Below are 17,356 nucleotides of genomic sequence, written 5' to 3' on the forward strand. Positions count from 1 at the left end.
AATGCCAGCAGAACTGCATGGCGATGAGAAGAATCTACCAGTCCAGACACAGTGCACTGCTAAGCCCTTCGTGCTGGCTGTATACTGTATTTCCAAAACATTTAGCATGAACCATTTACCTGAGATTCAGACTCAGTGGTAAAAGGCTCGACGGCTAATTTATGAAATCCTGCAAGTGAATTAAGTGCAAGGTAAAACAGAGCTAATATTGAATGCTGAGGTTAAATTTCTCTTTGCTTTAGCTACAAGCAAGACTAGCTAAGAAAGAGTACACATAATGGCAATACAAACATGACAGCTCCCCACATTACAGGAATAAACTCTTCACTGGGTTTAAGTGTCGTCCATTTAGATTAAAATATATATACACTGAAGGACTTCCTCATTTCTTAGTACAGCTAGATGTATTTTTTCTTTCATTAAATGGCTGATTTCCTGTTGCTCTAAATAAAAATGAAAAACTTCTGCTAGAGCTTGAAATACCAGTTTTAGGAAACAAATAAAACTATGAGTTTTAGTTTTACTTTTGCATTAAAAAATGGTGCTTTCACAGTATCTGGATGGATGTAAATAAAACAAAATATTATTAATTTCTCATAATAAGATACTAAGATCGACAAGTTTTAATCCTTACACACCCCATAATACATCAGTAACTGTTTCAGTATAAATGGGTTTGCACTGCTGGATTTTTTGCACAATCTGTCCTTCATTTTACTTACTCAAAACAATGAAAGAACAATTGAAACTAGAAAAGCTCTACTCTAAAAATTAGCCCTGATTTTGTAATACAAGTTCAAAGTATAAAAAGTACTGAACTCATTCTGAGTTCCCTCAATTACCTGTACAGATTCAGACAAAAGCAGTAATTGTCTCATTTTCAAAAACTGCTTCTGGGTCTGTTATGGGAATAAAGGAAAAAAAAAGCATGCCATGGGAAGGTTCTGAATTCCTCCTATAAACATAGTTTAGATATTGGTCTTTAATGGTTTCGAGTTTTTTAAGGATGTGCACAGAAGAAAACACAAAGCTGGGCAGACCCCTTCACTGCCAAAATTTGTACCAAGGTAAGTGATCAGCTAGCTCCTGATCATACTGAACATGTGCAGGAACTCATGGTCAGGTGAGTGCAATGTCCAAGCAATGCCAAATTTTACCAAGAAGCTAGCAGTAGGCTTTTAGTCTAGTCCCACACAACCCCCTGCTCCAAATCTAGGAAACGGCCAACAACATTGCACGGCATTTTCTTGTGCTGTCACCTGAGCGCAGATGACCTGAAAGTCTTAAAATGCACTGAAAAATAATAGGCTTTGAAGTACTGAAGTACTTCAGTGTTGAAGTACTTCAAATTAAGTCTTTATACAAACTTCACCCAAATAACATAGTACGGGGGTTATATGAGATGTTCTAGGCAGCATTAGAAGCAGGAGGGCTACTGGGGAAGGCTGAAGGGACTCAGCAGCAAAAGGACGCTGAGGATGGAGACTGCTGGTGTCGAAGTCTTCTCATCGTACCCATGTCTGCATACAGCCTTCACTGCTGCCGTATCAGACAAGTGTTCTGACGTCAAACCTGCAGGTAATATGCTATTACTATCAATACATGTGTGTGGTGATGAAAGAGGCAATGGAAATATACAGTTGCCTAGTCTAGGACATGAGCAAGAACACAATTTTCTGCATGTTTTCATGGCTGAAATTTACCACACCTTTACATAGTCGCATTATACAGCAAAACCAGGCAAACTTGGTGGGTGTGGAACAAGACGGGGAAGAGAGGAGCCACCAAGAAGGATGTTTGGTCTTGTAGAAATGTCAAAAAAAATCTCATGGTGCTTCTTCACCCTCATAAAGGTCTACAACTTCATCAGCCCACATCCTGCACCAACAGCCTGCTCTGTCGTGGTGTCACTTCCTGGGATTTGGTGAGAAATACAATAATCCTAGTGCTTATTTCAGGATGGGTTGGATAAACATTGTGGTCTTCATAAAAAAAATCACAATGAATTTGCACAAGAAGAAAAGGAAGGCATGACTTCATTTATTCAAGTCTGTCTTTAGTGAGTAGAAACAATTAGAGATTTACTTTGATGTGTGTTGGTTGTATGGAGGTTGTCATTAATTCCTCTGCAAGGTGTGTTCAGTCTTTTGTTAATAAAGAGATAATAAGTCCACAAGTCAATGTGCAGGCACTATGATTAGCACTGTAAATTGCTTAGTTGGTGCTCTCCTTTTACAGTGGGAGTAGAGCATTTTAACTGCAGTAAAACCTTCAATTTAAGCTAGAGCCATAAATAATTTAGTACCTTGCAACAATGATATTTGGGACTCATAGTAAGAGTATACTTTACTGAAAAGATTCTCAGTAGAATTGATAAATACTTTCAATTATTTTTTGTCCTGTAGAAAATGTGCTTTCCCTTAAATTGGAAATCTTCAGCAAATCATGTTGATTTTGTTAACATTCCTTTACTTTCACGAAATGGGTTTTCAAAGAGAATTGAAACCTTTTACGTGAGTGAGCTAAGAAGTTATTTACAACCAATTTTATAGTACCTATGGGAACCGTAGGTAGCTTGCTGGTCTACTCCTTTCCAGGGGCCATTCCCTGGTTGGCCTATGCTGCCCACAACGCTGGGAAGACCCTTCACTGAACAGACTGTACATCCCACTTTTCCGGTGACTTGTAGTACAGCTGAGAAGGATGGTGAGGGCATGAGGTGATAGAATTACATTAGCAAAGGCTCCTCAAGTTTTCACTCCTTTAAAAAACTCATTTCAGCTCCTTTTGTTGGTTCAAAATGTGACAGTATTTAAATGCTACATTTTCATCAAAACCTTCATGGCTTCTTAAGAGAATGTATAAAGAATGATTGCTCGTTTGACTTTTTGTTTCACTTCAGGAAAAAAAAAGAATATCAGAAATCCTTGAGGAAGGAACTTTAAGATTTTTGATGAACTCCAAAAACTGATTCATACAGATGCTTACAGACAGAGCCAGCTCCTTGAGTGGGATAAATCAGCGTAACACTGCTGAAGATGACAGCCCTACAGTGAGTTATATTAACTGTTGACTGTATCCTATATGCTCTCTCTCAGCTGAGTACCTGATGATCCTCTTCTATGCACTGATAAAAGGAGTAGCATTCGGCATCTTTACTTACCTTTCATCACATCTAATCAGAATCACACTATCTGTACCAATACCCAAGGCTGCAGCTCCTTTCTTCACAGAAAAGTGACTCTGAAAAAATACATTTTATTATTATTTATTGGTTTTATTACTATTTCTTATCCAATTTAGTATAAAACACTACAGTCTTGCAAGCCCTTCAGCAAGATGTTCCACACAGGCAGTAATTCTAGTCATAGACTTTTTTGAAACTGATCACTGTAATTTCAGGCTTCATAAGGGGTCACTACAGTTGATTAGAGAAACAGCAACCACTCTGATCTAGACTTACTCCTAGAGAATTAAATACACAGTTGTGGCTGGTGATGGATCCAAATTTTGTCCTTGATGCGTACTTGCACTGCCTATTGCTGGTACATATTCAGCAATGTACTTGATTCTCTGAAATAAAAACTTCTCCCCTAGAGAATTCATTTGGTTTGTGGCATCAAGAGTGACGAGCTTCTGCTATATAACTTCTGGCCAAATAACATACAGAGAGAATTTAAGAGAGGGATCTTAATTGTGATCTCATGCCAGTGAAAGCTAGTAATAACTCCCATTAATAAACAGAGCTATTGCAGCTTAAAATCAGGACTGGGCTATTATATTAGTAAGACTATTAGTTAATCTGTATGTACAAGATGAAAAGTGGAAACTATATTCAGGCGTGCAAGTCAGCCTAATTTTCTCTAGCTCATAGGACTTAACTCCTGTTGGTCTATAATTGTAACTAAAACCCTAGTGATTACGATAATGAAATCATTTTGTATCAAATTATACCACCAAGAATCATATTTTCTATTAACTCAAATAGAACTGTAATGATATTGTCCAAAGCCATTTTAACTACAGATTATCAAACATCAGGAAAAAAAAAAAAAGGGAAATTATTCTTTGTACTACAGTAGTGTTAGCTCAGAAGGCTTCAACTACAGTGCAATTGTATGGAAAAAGCTGGGCTCGACGGTTGCATCTGCTTTACCTAAAGGCTTTGAAGTCAAAAGGACTTCACAACATGCTTAAAAGCTCCATATGATTATGAAAACTTTGAGAAATTAATGTCAAATCTACATCAACTTTAAGACAGAGAGGAAGAAGAGTAGAACTGCAACATGCCTTCAACTTATTAAGTAAAAAAAATCACTGTGCTTTAAAAATGACTCGGGTAATTTTCATTAGCAGCCCTGACTACTCTTGTTAAGGTTGCTCCTTATTCCATACTAGTTAAAATAGATTTATTGCTGTAATTCATTTTCCTAATAGAAAATAGAACTATTCAAAGTGCCTTAAAAAAGGAAATATGGATTTGAATGGTTTACTATGAGGAAGAAAATTAAGCCCATGTGCTCAAAGGCATCCATTGGAACATGGCCAAGCTCAGCTGCCTTGCTGAGAAGTCTCATGGCACTGCTAATAGAGCACTGGGAATAAAATGAATGTACTGCTGATATCTCAGATGCCTGAAGGCTTTTTACATGCTGAAGGGAATTCAGTGGTCAGGAACCAAAACAGGTTTAGAGATAAATTGGGAAGAAATACACAAGTTTGTGGATGGAAGGGTAATGCAATTATAATTTCTAAACAAACTTTGAATATGAAATTGCTCAGTCTCTGTACACAGGCACAGATATATGTATGTGGTTACATTTTTGTGTCTCAGGGTAACGTTGGAGGAATCACTCCAGCTGCCTGAATGGCTATAAAAGAGCCAGGATGAAACTTAATGTGAAAAAAAAAATTAGTTTTAAGAACAAAAAGGCTTTACTAATGATGACAATTATTGAACTTTGTTTCAGTGCTCCTGGGACAATGCTGAAAATTTGGGTGTATGCACAACCAAAAGCAGACATAGAAAAATATGCAGGTGTAAGAGAAAGAAAGATCTGTGGAAATAGTCCTGGTTACACAGAACGTCTGACAGATTCAGGGGGAAGAAGAACATTAAATGTAGCCCATTCTGGAATATGGGGGTTACAGACTGCTCAGCCCTGTGAGGAAGTGAGCTTGAACACTGTTGCTTATTACACAGCCATGATGGAGTTAGAGCTGAAGTCTTATGGTGGGAGAGTCAGGGCCACAAAGGGAGGATGGGACAGACTGCTTGATGCCAGTCCTGAATCAAAGACCAGGCAAGGAGAAGCAGGCAGGACCAGTTTCTCCCCTGTCCTGTGCTTGTCAGAGACAGGAGGATGTGCGGGTGGGAGTGGGATGTCATCGCGTTTTCCTTCCTCCTTCAAGCACCCTTGTGCTGCAAAAGGTTGGCTGGAATGCTACACATACATCCCCAGCATTTCTTTTCTCCCTGAAGACAAATACATTTGAAGTTCAGCGGTGAATGAGGAGGAAGAGAGTTTTAGTCAATCTTAGTGACAAAAGCATATTAATGGTCAGAAAAATTAAGAAAAAAAAAAAAAGTGATCTTGAGTCAGGGAAATCTTCCCTTTGTCTGAAATTTCAGGTGCTGTTAGGAGCAAGTTTGATAGCCATTTTCTCATAGTGAGCTTTGTAAAGTAAAAACACACTGCAAAGTAATTAAAGGTGCAGTAATGAAATAAGCCTGTTGGAAAAAGGAAGAACTAGTATTGCTAGAAGCTACTTTGCTACAATGCTGAAAAGTATGCCATTTTTATTTTAAATGAACAGTGTGTTAGTATACAGATGCTTCTATTTTTATAGCTTGCTTAATTATTCGCTCATCATCTGGCAGGGCTGAAGCTGTCACGAAGAAGTGTCCTCATGCTGTACACCCCAGAGCCATGGCTGGTTTTTCAGATGGCAGCACACAAAAATCCTGAGTGACACAAGCTATTTGGAGGGAGCTTGTCAGCAGCAAGATCCCAGATGCTGAGCAAGCTGAGCCACCCAGGAACCAAAACCTCTCTGAGGGCTGCAGGTTTGGTTATGGCACTCTGGTGTCCTGCAGACCTGGACCCCCAGCCTCATCCCACCAGCAGAGGAGGTGAATGTGCTTTCCTCTCCACCTCCCTTGGGCTTGAAATAATGTAGGATCTCTGAATGCAAAGGCTGGTCTTCTCTCTGTGTTTGAAGCATCTAAAAATGTGTGCCTGTTCTAGGCTAGCTCTTTGGGTTCCCTTAGTAGTGGGGAAGAAGTGGTACCTCCAGAAGGCACTGCATCCCTGAGGCTTTGGCACCAATTTTAGACCGGGATGAGTTGTCTTCTGCAGATCTATCTCTTTTTATTGGCTATAAAAAGTGCATAGACTAACTCAGATTAAATGTTTACACTTTCGGTGATTAAAGTTAAGTGACATAAATCCTACCTCTAAAGTCTCGTTGTAAGCTATAGATTTTCCTTCAGTTGCCTACAAAAAAAGTGTACCGTGTCCCACATTTTAAATACACCATTATGATATATGTTTGCTATTGTTTCCTTTAGCTACTGCTATTCAATTTTTAAACTTAGTTGCTAACATCAGGAAAGAAATTAATATATTAATGTTTCTGCACAACATTCTAATACTCTGACCTTTTGCATATTTGAAAGATGTCACTCAATAGTCCTTTACTAATCCAGCAAGACTCACAACTTGCTTTTTTCCAGTGCTGATAGTTTTATAGTGCTACCTGTGGACAAGAAACGTTGCACTGAGCTCACAAGGGTTTTGTGGGAATGTAAAAGTCAAGAAATACTGACCAGAAGAAGGGTAAGACCTACACGACTAATACCTGCTTTGAAATGGGCTGCTCCAGACTGTTGTTTTTTCTGGAGAACAGTTTTACTTTGATTTGAATGGAGTTACGTGAATTAAGTTGCTCCTCAAGTAACACCAGCTTTTTTACTGTTTCCCTCTGGCTTTGAATACCAATAAATAATAATAATAATAATAATAAAATAATCAAAACCTTTCTAGTCATTGAATATTAGGGAATGCAAAGGAAGAATGCCTGAATCCTCAAGTTTGATTTTTAATTTCCTTGTGAGGAAACAATACCACTCCCTACTTACTCTATGCGCTTAGAAGTGTATCTTATGGGTTCATAATTGATGCCACCAAATGGAAAATGGGCTCTCCAGGTCTCTCAAACCTTCCCTGGAAGCCCTGACACACTGGCCGCACTTGGATTGCTTTGAAGGTTGCCTCCAAGGAACCTGGCTAGAGAGCAACATCATGTGTCACAGCAATGCTGGGACAAAGAGATTGGCTTTCCTATCTACAGTGAAACAAAATCAGACTCTTTTGAAGTCTGTATGAAAGGGAGGTCTGTCAAACTGTCTGCTTTGGGACAGAAGTCAATTTTCATTTCCTTCTGTCTTATAGCCAGCAATCTCTGTGCTAGATTTCAGCAACTGTTCAGACAAAAAATATCCTTCTCCTGCAGCTACTAGTGTAGTTTTCTATACTCCCTGTATGTAATGGGCCTTGTCCACGAAGGGAAATCAGCGTGCAAGAAGCTGAAGCAGCTATTTATCACAAACTGCCTCCACTAATCTGATCGCTGTGGGGATGCTACACGCACTGTCCATGCAAGGGTGCTACCCTACCACCATGGTCAAGCCACTGCTCCCAGCTCTCCCCCAGATGATGAGGTCCCTGTGGCTATGTCTGTCTGTCTACAGGTCTGACTTCTTATACCTGAGTGGTCACCAGATCCTCCCACCACAGCCAGTGGCTGCTGGAGTTGTATTGCCAGTGAAGCCTCAGGCAGGAGCCTCTTCACCCCAAAAGCCATGCCAATGGGGGATGCCAGAGGAAGCAAGAGCCTCTCCATGCCCTGCTGGCTTTCTAACTGGATAAAAGGACCAAGGACTGCTTTGTAATGGGAATCTGGCTAGTTCTCTGCATCTAAACTTTTCCTCTCCACAGCCCTTTTCTCCTCAGAGTACAGTGACTTTGTCCTTTTCACCTTCCAGGGATGTTCTGATCCATGCTATTCCCAGTTACTGCCAGATGCTGTCTAGGAGAGTGCTAGTTGGAGTGGTTAAAATGCAATAGCACTTGCCTTGTAGACAAATGGATCAATTAAAATATTCTGAGAAGGCAAAAAAAAGGACATGCTCATCTGAACACTCACACCAACCTAAAGCTGATGCAACGGGGACATAGGAGGAGGCCTTAACCTTAGATTTTTCATTGTGTGTGGAACGATAGACTAAAATAGGTTTCTACAACTGGCATCCATCACTTTTACCCATCTGAGACAAGGTCTCCTGCGTCACAAGCAGTCCAGAACAGCTGCCTTGAAGGACATCACTCTGCTCCTGCACCAGTGCAGAATCAAGAATGACTGATGATGAAATGGTGAACACAGAGGACTAAATTAAGTTCTGAGTGCAAGTGCACCTCACTGCAATTATACCCGAGCCAAGCCCAGCCTAAGCAGTTATAATGTACTTCACTGTCCCTGGTGAAACAGAAATGAACAGAATCAGAGTGTAAGAGATGGCACAGTCCTACTGAACAGCCTGGGGAAAAGCTGCTTATCAGGCAGGTGCAGGGTTGGAGTAGTCACATAACCTACTTTAGGCACCCAATGTAGGTTGTGTATATCAGGAGATGGGTGTCTCTGTATGGTTAATGCACAGAAGTAGGTGAACCCCTCCTGAAGGTGATTTAGAATATCTAAATTAAGCAACATTTACGTTCCTAATTTGGATGCTCTGAGTTTCACCCCAGAGATGCCTCTCTTCACTGATTGATTGTGCAGGGAGTGAGGCTCCTAATTTAGGCACATGATGATTCCTAAATTAGGAAGGGAATTACTGAGGAGCTGCAAATTACTTCTCCCTTCCCTTCTTCTCCACTGGCAGCTGAAACCATCATGGCATCAGAGTGAGGCTGGATTCTGATTCCTGTAATATTGGTGGCAACTGTGGAGTAACTTCACTCATTTATAATAACGGAAACTCTAGATTGGCAGAAATTAAAATAGAGTCTGGTCCTTGATGCTGATATTCTTGTCTGAAAACTGCTGATACTGGAATCTTTGCTTCCGACTGAAAAATCTCAAGAAAAAAATCTCAATGTTTCTAAGCAGATACAGTGACTTTAAGCTTTGTTTACTATCATGCTATGTGCAGATCACGGGGAAACGACAGTATGCCATTTAAAGACTGCTTGTTCTGTGGTCATCATCGTACAACAGCATCCAACTGTGGCAGGGAGAAAGTAGAATCAGACTGGGGAATTTGAAAGGAAGCAGAAGATCAGCATGACATGATAAATGATACAAATGCCATTCTTGTATCTTACCGTCTATTCATGTTCTGCATGACATTTTCTAACTAAAAACGGATTGTTTTGTATAGACTTCTGCAATTCCTTTAACAGTCTCTACTATTTTGAAGGTTAAACCTTGATCCCTGCCTGCTGGGTAATTAAGAGTTAAATGTTCCTGCCTTCACTTAGCTTGGTTTCTCATCTTCCCTAGAAGATGTGCTATTACATACTTTATAAAAACTTGCTTGAGGAAAGGACAAAACTGCAATTTCAGGCTACTTCTAAAATGTAACATTTCAGATGCTAGCCTGTGGATTCACTGGTATATTTGACTTTGGAATGTTTAATTTGCTAAGGGAGCTGCTTCTTCCTTGGCATGAAAACACAATTATTAAAGCTCATTTCATTATTTTGAGACTGATAGCACAATTTGGCTCATTGTTTAATATCCCAATGCTATGAATACAATGAAATTCTCTAATGATTAATAGGATTTGTTATTTTAAATAATCATGCTGAACCTTATTTGCAATACTTATTAGGTTTGTAACTTTCATATGAATAATGGATCTCTAGCTGTGCAGCGAACTTTGGAGAGTTGCTACATACTCATAGAATATTTTTTGTCCGACTGCTTTGGGGGCAATTATTCTGCAACGTGGAGCCTGCCGTTCTGTATTGTATCTCATCCTAATGCCATGAAAGGCATGCTTGGAGGGATTGCCTCCCAAGTATTTCTGATCAGTTGTTAGGACACTGAGCTCTTCTCAATTGCACAGACTGGAAACACACTCTCTGATAAGTCAAAAAAGGCAGCCAGGCAGATGTAGTCACCCAGCATGGATGGTGTCCTGCTGAGCTCAGTCATCAAAGAGTCCTGGTGGCCAAGCCCACCTTGCTGAAAAGAAATTTAGAAATGGACCATGAAGCCTGAAGACAGTTCACAGCCCTTACTGAGTACAACCCTTTTCCCCCCCGCTTCATCCTGCATGCACATTCTCCATTATAAGCTGCAAGGAGTTTTAAATGGCCCTAAAGTCCAAATAATCCCCACAATACACACAGAAACATGACTTAGCATGACAGAAAACATGGTTATTATACAAGCAAAAACCCACATTTCTCCCACATGGGCACTCCGGTCCCCTGACACCCACCTCCCTTCACCTCAGAAACCCCCATTCAGCACAACCAGTTCTTGGTGCCTGCAGCGAACCCTGGTATGCTGACGGCCTCACTCAGAGACAGACCCACAGCAAAGCCCAGTGCCCCACAGCATACCACAGCTGCTGGTTCTACACAGAGCACTCTAATACAACTGTCTTCACATGTGTTATCACCCTCTTGCGAAGGAACAGCAGGGTCGGGTCAGCTAGAAGTACTCTGAGGCATGGGGATCTGCTGTCCCCAAGGGATCTGGGTCACTGGACAGATTCAGACTAGACATTAGGAGGAAATCCTTCACTGTAAGAATGTTGAGGAACCGGCCCAGGCTGCCCAGAGAAGCTGTGGATGCCCCATCCCTGGATGTGTTCAAGGCCAGGCTGGATGGGGCCTTGGGCAACCCGATCGAGTGGGTGGCATCCCTGCCTATGGCAGGGGGGTTGGAGTGCGATAATCTTTAAGGTCCCTTCCAACCCAAGCCATTCTATGATTCTAGGACCCAAACACCAGATAATCAGAAGCCCGATGCTGAGCTCTCACTGCTTGCTGTGGTCCTTCCCATCCACATCAGTGTTGGTAGAGACCCAAGGCAGAATAAAAAGAAGGGCAATGGTTTATAGAGCCTTCTGTCCCTGGATTCCAGCCAAAGAGAAGTCCACAGCTCATCCCTCCACTTATCGAGAAGCCAGCCCCTTCCCATTTTTTCATTCCCACTGAAGGAATAATAGAAATGAAGACAGTTGGCTACCAACTCTTTTTTAGCTATTTTCTTTGTCATGAATTCATACAAACAGGTATACCAGATAGGAAAAAAACAGAAACACATACATGTTCAGATGTGAAGGCAACCAGTCTGGGAATAGCTGCCATTCCTTTTTCTTTAACTTCTGGGAACATCTTGAAACGTGCAATCAACATAGCATACATGTTAGATATGGCACCACCTGGAGTCCACAGTAATACACTGTTACTTTTTCTATGCATTTTAATACCATTCCAGTACAAATGATAAGTCTTGCTACAGTTTTCCTCACTCTAATGTTAACGTTTCTGCCCAAGAGCAGAAATGTGGTTTCTTCATCCTGAGGTCCCTCACAGCTGGGTTGTACAATAACAGATCTACTACACCTGGGTAACAATTTATGCATAAAGCACTACTGCAAAAAAAGTGACTGGAGTTTCCTTTTATCCTATTTTTTTTTCCCATCATTTTTCCTTTAGTCCCCAATCTTATCTTTCTATATGCCACCTACACAATAACCCCATTCCTTTCCACACATGCCACCACAAGGCAACTTCGTAGGAGGCTTCCAAGAGCGACCTAACCCATGCTCTCCCTTCCCAAAGCAGGGTGATATTTCATGCCCTGGTTCTGAAGAAACCCACACAGTGTGTCCCAATGAATACTGCCTTCTGGATAACTGAAGGGGGAGAAGGAAGAGAAAGGAAAAAGTGTCATTCCAAAATATATTTTTATTTTCATTTGTCCTGATGGGAGCGAGGGGAAAAAGTCACATTTCCCTAACTCTGTCCTTAAAATCCCTGAGGTACATTTACTTAAAATACCCATTTCAAGCATCAGCTGACAGGTCTACAGTATTTTGTTTCTGTATTTAAATTATCAATGCATCCATTAAAAGCATGCTTTTCATTCTTCCTTTCTAAGATTTTTACTGAGCCTCTGTGCCTACAGTCAAGCAGCGTTTGACTACACATCGATACTGCATGAGCACTATGGGAATATAATGCAGAACCTGAGGCAGAGTCTGGGTACTTTTACATATGAACACACACAGCCACACACACACAAACATACATGTATATATAAAACCCATCAGTTTTATCCTGTATATATAGTGCATATATATACAGATCGGTTCTATATCGATGCTTATGCATATATATTTATACAAAGAGAAAGTGTATACTGATTATGGTTTTAGGCTTTTAAGTGAACAGGTCTGACTGCAACCTAACTTTCATCCATCTAAAAATAGAGTGAAGAGCATGAGGCAGACAATTCCAGAGGATGGCTCAGCTCATCCTAAGGTAGCTCTCAGCAGTAGCTGGGATGCTGTGCACTGCAGATGCATCCACCCCTCTCCCTTGAATAGACAGGAGCTGCTGTAATGGGCCCAGGGTAGATACCCAATGCTTGGACAGCCAAAGAGAGATAAAATAAAATCCATGCCCTAAACACATCAAGATATCTCTGCTGAAAGCAGTGACATTACAACATGTTATACCAGCAGACTACATGTGCTGGTAAATTTAACATAGCTTTGACTCATGCATGATTTGTATTTATCCTGCTGGAAGTATACATATTGCTTTCCAGAGCTCACAGAAATTGTGCATTGCCCTTCACTTCTACCCAGTGTCCTAGTTATGCTTTTGCAGTGAGGCCACCCCTGCTCTGGGCTTTCCCTGACCACACGGGCCTTGGTGTGAATCCAGGTGAACAGAGAAATGGCACTGCTGGTATGGGGCTCAGCACAGACCAGGGGGCTGCTTTTTCCTCCTCTCTCAAATACCTTGAGAGGTATGAGAATACTTCTACACCTCTTTTGACAAATGACAAAATGAGAAATGGAGAGATTTAGAGGAAATGGTCAGGTTCCTGTCCCTAAAACATGCAGATGTCATGCAGCAGCTACTGTTGATGATTTAGGTGACTGATCTAAGGCGTCCAGGTTGAAGAAATTTGGCCTATCTTGTCCAAAGTCACTGGCTCGGTGTCAAAAGAATCAAGACTGAAATGTTAGGTTTCCAGGTTTTCCTACTATTTATTACCTAGCCATTTTACCTTAAACTTATTAATGAGCCCACATTCTGCCTTTAATTCTGCAGCTGTGTTTACACCCACCGTTAATTGCAGGCAACAAAACACACCAACAAAATTTGGAGATCCTAATCAGGCCTTTATGTTTTGCACGTATCGATACTGTACATTTCATTGCAGAGAATGCAGAGAGCAAGAACCTTTTCTCTGTCTTCACTGGAAGCTGTGATGGTTTGAAAAGAGGAGACAGCATAAAGTGATTTTGATTATTGTCTAAGAAAGCAGAACTTGCACCCTGGGTATTGCTCCTTTTAAAGAGTGAATTAGAAACATGAACTTTCCACAAACCAGACATTACATATACATGTGCCTGCTAGAAAGCCTGTCCTGGTGTTGCTGGTGGCCCCAAAACTGCCTGCCCCAGCTCTGGCTGCCTCAGGACCTATTTTGGCTTGCATGGCTGGGAACTGGGGATACCCGCTGCTTAGTCAGATAGAAGAGAAGAAGAATTAGAGACATGAATTTATTAGCCTTTACTTTTAGCTCAGAGAACAAGCTCAGAAACACAGAAGACACATCCCCCCTTCCCCCCTGTGTTTGTTTCTCTTCCTATTGCTACATTGCTCCTGAGAGCATCGGCATTACAGCTGAATGAAGTCAGCTCCATCATCCGTCATGCCAGGTAGCATCCTAGCTCTGCAGACGTCAGACCTGGATCTCTCTCCTCCCAAGGCAGATAGCATCAGTCAGGAAATGTATCTCAAGCACAGCGTACCAGATTGGGGCAGATTTGTGCCCAGCCTCTGCCCATCCCGTCCTGCCGAGCAGCACTGCTATTGCTCTCCTCTCCCTCACTAGGTCCCTTGCCAGCCTGGCAGGGCTATCCTGGCTGAAACCTGAAAACGGAGGACCTGAATACCAGATGTACTTTGTCAGGTCAGGATAGTGACCAATCAGTGTTACATTTCAAAAAACATTGTCTTAGGAATTGGGCTCATGATACATGTTTAGATGCTGTCCTGCGTGATGGATCATGATCTCCAGATCATGGCTCTGGTCAGGACCTCTAAGCACTACAGTAGAAGCTGTCAGAGCTTTTGCTCTCACTGTTTTTTACATAAGGACTCAATGAGAAATAATGTAAACTCTCCTAGCCTTTTTCTCCACCTCTGTGGAAAGGACCAACCCAAAATTCCTGCACCACCTCCTTCATGTGCATTCAGATGCCAGAGGTCAGCAGCAAATGAGTCTTGTTTGATCTTCCACACAGCATGAACTTCATCCTTCGTGCACTTGGAGGGTCATACATCCTAGGCTGTTATCTGTAAGGTCTTTCCTTTGGCTTGACAGTCCAAATGCTCTTTTCCTCTCTAATAGGTCAATGAACATTTTTTTCCAGAAGACCTCCTTCCCCACGAACTATCAGTCTGTTCTCTTTTGACATGCCAAGATGCTCTGCCTAATGTAATTTATTTATTTATTTTTTTTCAGTCTGGGGAGACAGATAGGCCAAAATTTTTAGCAACAAAGTTCCAGAGTGAGATAGGAGGTGACAAAGTAAAAATGAAGAATAAGTGGAATGATTAAAAAAAATTAACAATGTAATATGTGTTAAGAGTCAATTATTTCTCCACAGTTAATTACACTAATTTTTTGCCTTATTGATGTGCCCTGAAGGAACCAGGTTTCTGAGCCTTCAAGAACTCAGGGTAACGAGCCACCCAGGTACCCCCACTGAGCCCCAAAGGCCAGCTCACATGTGGAAAGCTAAATGCAAACTGTAACATGGGTGGGATCCTACCCATCCACTCAATTTGCTTAAAGGCATGCTACATTTTTCCCTCCTCACTCCAATTCCCCCTGCAGTGATGGACAGCATTGTTGTGTTTCTTTGCTCCGTTATTAATACAATATTCCTTCTGTTTCATGTAATCCATGGAAAGTGGGGGCAAAGCAAAACTGCAAGGCAATGTCTCTTCTGATTACGTTTCCCATGTGCCATTACAGCTGCTTATAATGCAGTGCAATTTGCTCAAACAGACTCTCATAATCACATCCCTGAAATTCATAAACATGCAATACTTTATCTCAAAGAGGCCACTGGTGGTTATTAGCAAGTGTCCTCTTGAACATGCATATTTAATGATGTTTGATCTCCAACTACAGGGGATGTCACATAGCATAGTCTGAAAAATAAAGAAAGCTTGAAATATCATGTACCAGGTGAAAATATCCCATCGCCACAGCCCCCTGGCCAGCCAACCATCTCTCTCATTTTCCTTAGTGTGACATATTCCAAAAGTACAAACACTGGAGCAATTTCATAGGTGAACCTGAAATGTAGTAATGTCCATATTTAATGCTTTGAGCTACAACACTAACACATCTGTTACCAATATTACATTACATTATAGCCACAATACACTCTATCTTGCACTGGGTAGAGTTCTGTTTTACTACACTTCTGATAATCTTCTTCTGATTTCGTGTCAGATTTCTAAAAGGAAAAATGCCAAGAGCACTGGACACTCTGTTTCTACCCAGTTCAGTGAAACAAATCATGCCCACCTCCTCCAGGCTCAAGGCTTTGTCCTGAATTCAAGAGCTGCTGGCCAGAACCAGACCTTTGCCTTGCCAAAACCTATTTGCATATCTAGATGCATGCACATTAACAGTCCTGTTCATGATGACAAGACAGTTCGTAAAGCTGTTCATAAAGCAAGTGCACAAAAATGCTTCCTAGCCCCTTAGTGCAAAAAATACCAAAAACATTTTAAATTCTGCACCTCCTTTTTACAGAAAGCAATGGCTCTAAGTGCTCTGAGTATGAATTATACCTACCCCCCCATATTAATGCAACTGTTCTCTTAGCACACCTTCCATTTCACATATTTATGCATGCAAAACACTAGAATAATTTTTCTGTACATTTTGAGGGGTTAGAAAAGCCGACATCATATTTCTATGATGGAATTTCATAGAAGACAGTCTACAGAACAATGTTGAAATCTTCATGTAAATAAGTAGGGCAATCATTTAAAAAGCAGACAACAGTTTTTCTAGCACGCTTAACATTAAAGTATTCCTGTTTCCATTCAGCTATACCAGTTAATACTGTACAGTATAACTGTAAAATGATATTTAATATCATGAAAAAATTCTGCTACTTACATATTAGTGTTTGCTGCTGATGTCAGCCAGTCTGCTGCCAACCCAACCATGTCCAATCCAGTTGAAAGTTGATTAAAATATCTAGGATGCCCTGCATAAAACGGAAAACGTTATCAAAAGGCTGATGACTGACTGGAACTATTCAGTGCTGAGCAGTGTATTTACCTAAGGATTTCTATACAGAAGGAAGTGCTTTCAAGGTATGAAATAAAGCAAACAGCAAATATATATATATATATTTTGGAAAAGGCAGGATTTCTCTTCTTTCTCATTCCAAATGAAGTAAATCTGAGTAATTTCACTGAGCACAGAATAATGCATTCCGGCATCCCCCATTATTCTTTCAATGTGCCTTGAAAATGAGCTTGATGGTGCCTCACAAAAACAGCGGCTCACTCCTGGTCGTGTGTCACATGTTGTCACCGAATGGGTTTGTGCCTGGCTAGGTTTGAAAGGCACGCACGAGACACCATCTGAGGAGCTTGCCAGTACATATAACATCAGTGATGAATGGCTAATGATTATAATAGATGGGGCAAAATGAGAAAATGGAACATTTTGGTGACTGCTCTGCACATGACTCAAAGGCTGATGATTGCAGGAAGATGGCAGGGAAGGTGGCGGTACTTGTCATTTCTTCCCTGCCAAGCTGCAATTACAACAGCCTGGCTGCTTGCAATTGTGATTTTAAACAAAACCAGCATCGCTGCCACATCAGGAGGATGCACAAGAATATCCTCAATGGGCTGATTGTCCATTTATGTGGTTAATCTAATTGGCTCCAGATATTTTTCCAAAATCCCGTCAGAGATTTTTCTTAAAAATGTGTCTGGAGACATTAAAACAAGGAACAGAAACCATTAAAACTCCCCCCCTTTTTTTTCGT

At 41.0% G+C, this 17,356-nt stretch overlaps 1 protein-coding gene across 1 annotated transcript in view; it reads right to left on the minus strand.

Moving 5' to 3' along the window:
* The window catches only part of GAD2 (glutamate decarboxylase 2), a gene marked incomplete at both ends in the record, with an annotated part of 35,203 nt that overhangs the window by 12,722 nt on the left and 5,125 nt on the right, over nucleotides 1-17,356 (minus strand). Inside the window, 4 exons of the mRNA XM_082754850.1 lie at nucleotides 3,164-3,243; nucleotides 11,346-11,461; nucleotides 15,520-15,632; nucleotides 16,471-16,561. Coding sequence (XP_082610976.1) covers nucleotides 3,164-3,243; nucleotides 11,346-11,461; nucleotides 15,520-15,632; nucleotides 16,471-16,561 — 400 coding nt within the window. The remainder of the gene's footprint in view (nucleotides 1-3,163; nucleotides 3,244-11,345; nucleotides 11,462-15,519; nucleotides 15,633-16,470; nucleotides 16,562-17,356) is intronic.

This window comes from Aythya marila (genome assembly GCF_965140915.1).
Source record: "Aythya marila genome assembly, chromosome: 2".
NCBI classification, from domain to species: domain Eukaryota; kingdom Metazoa; phylum Chordata; class Aves; order Anseriformes; family Anatidae; genus Aythya; species Aythya marila.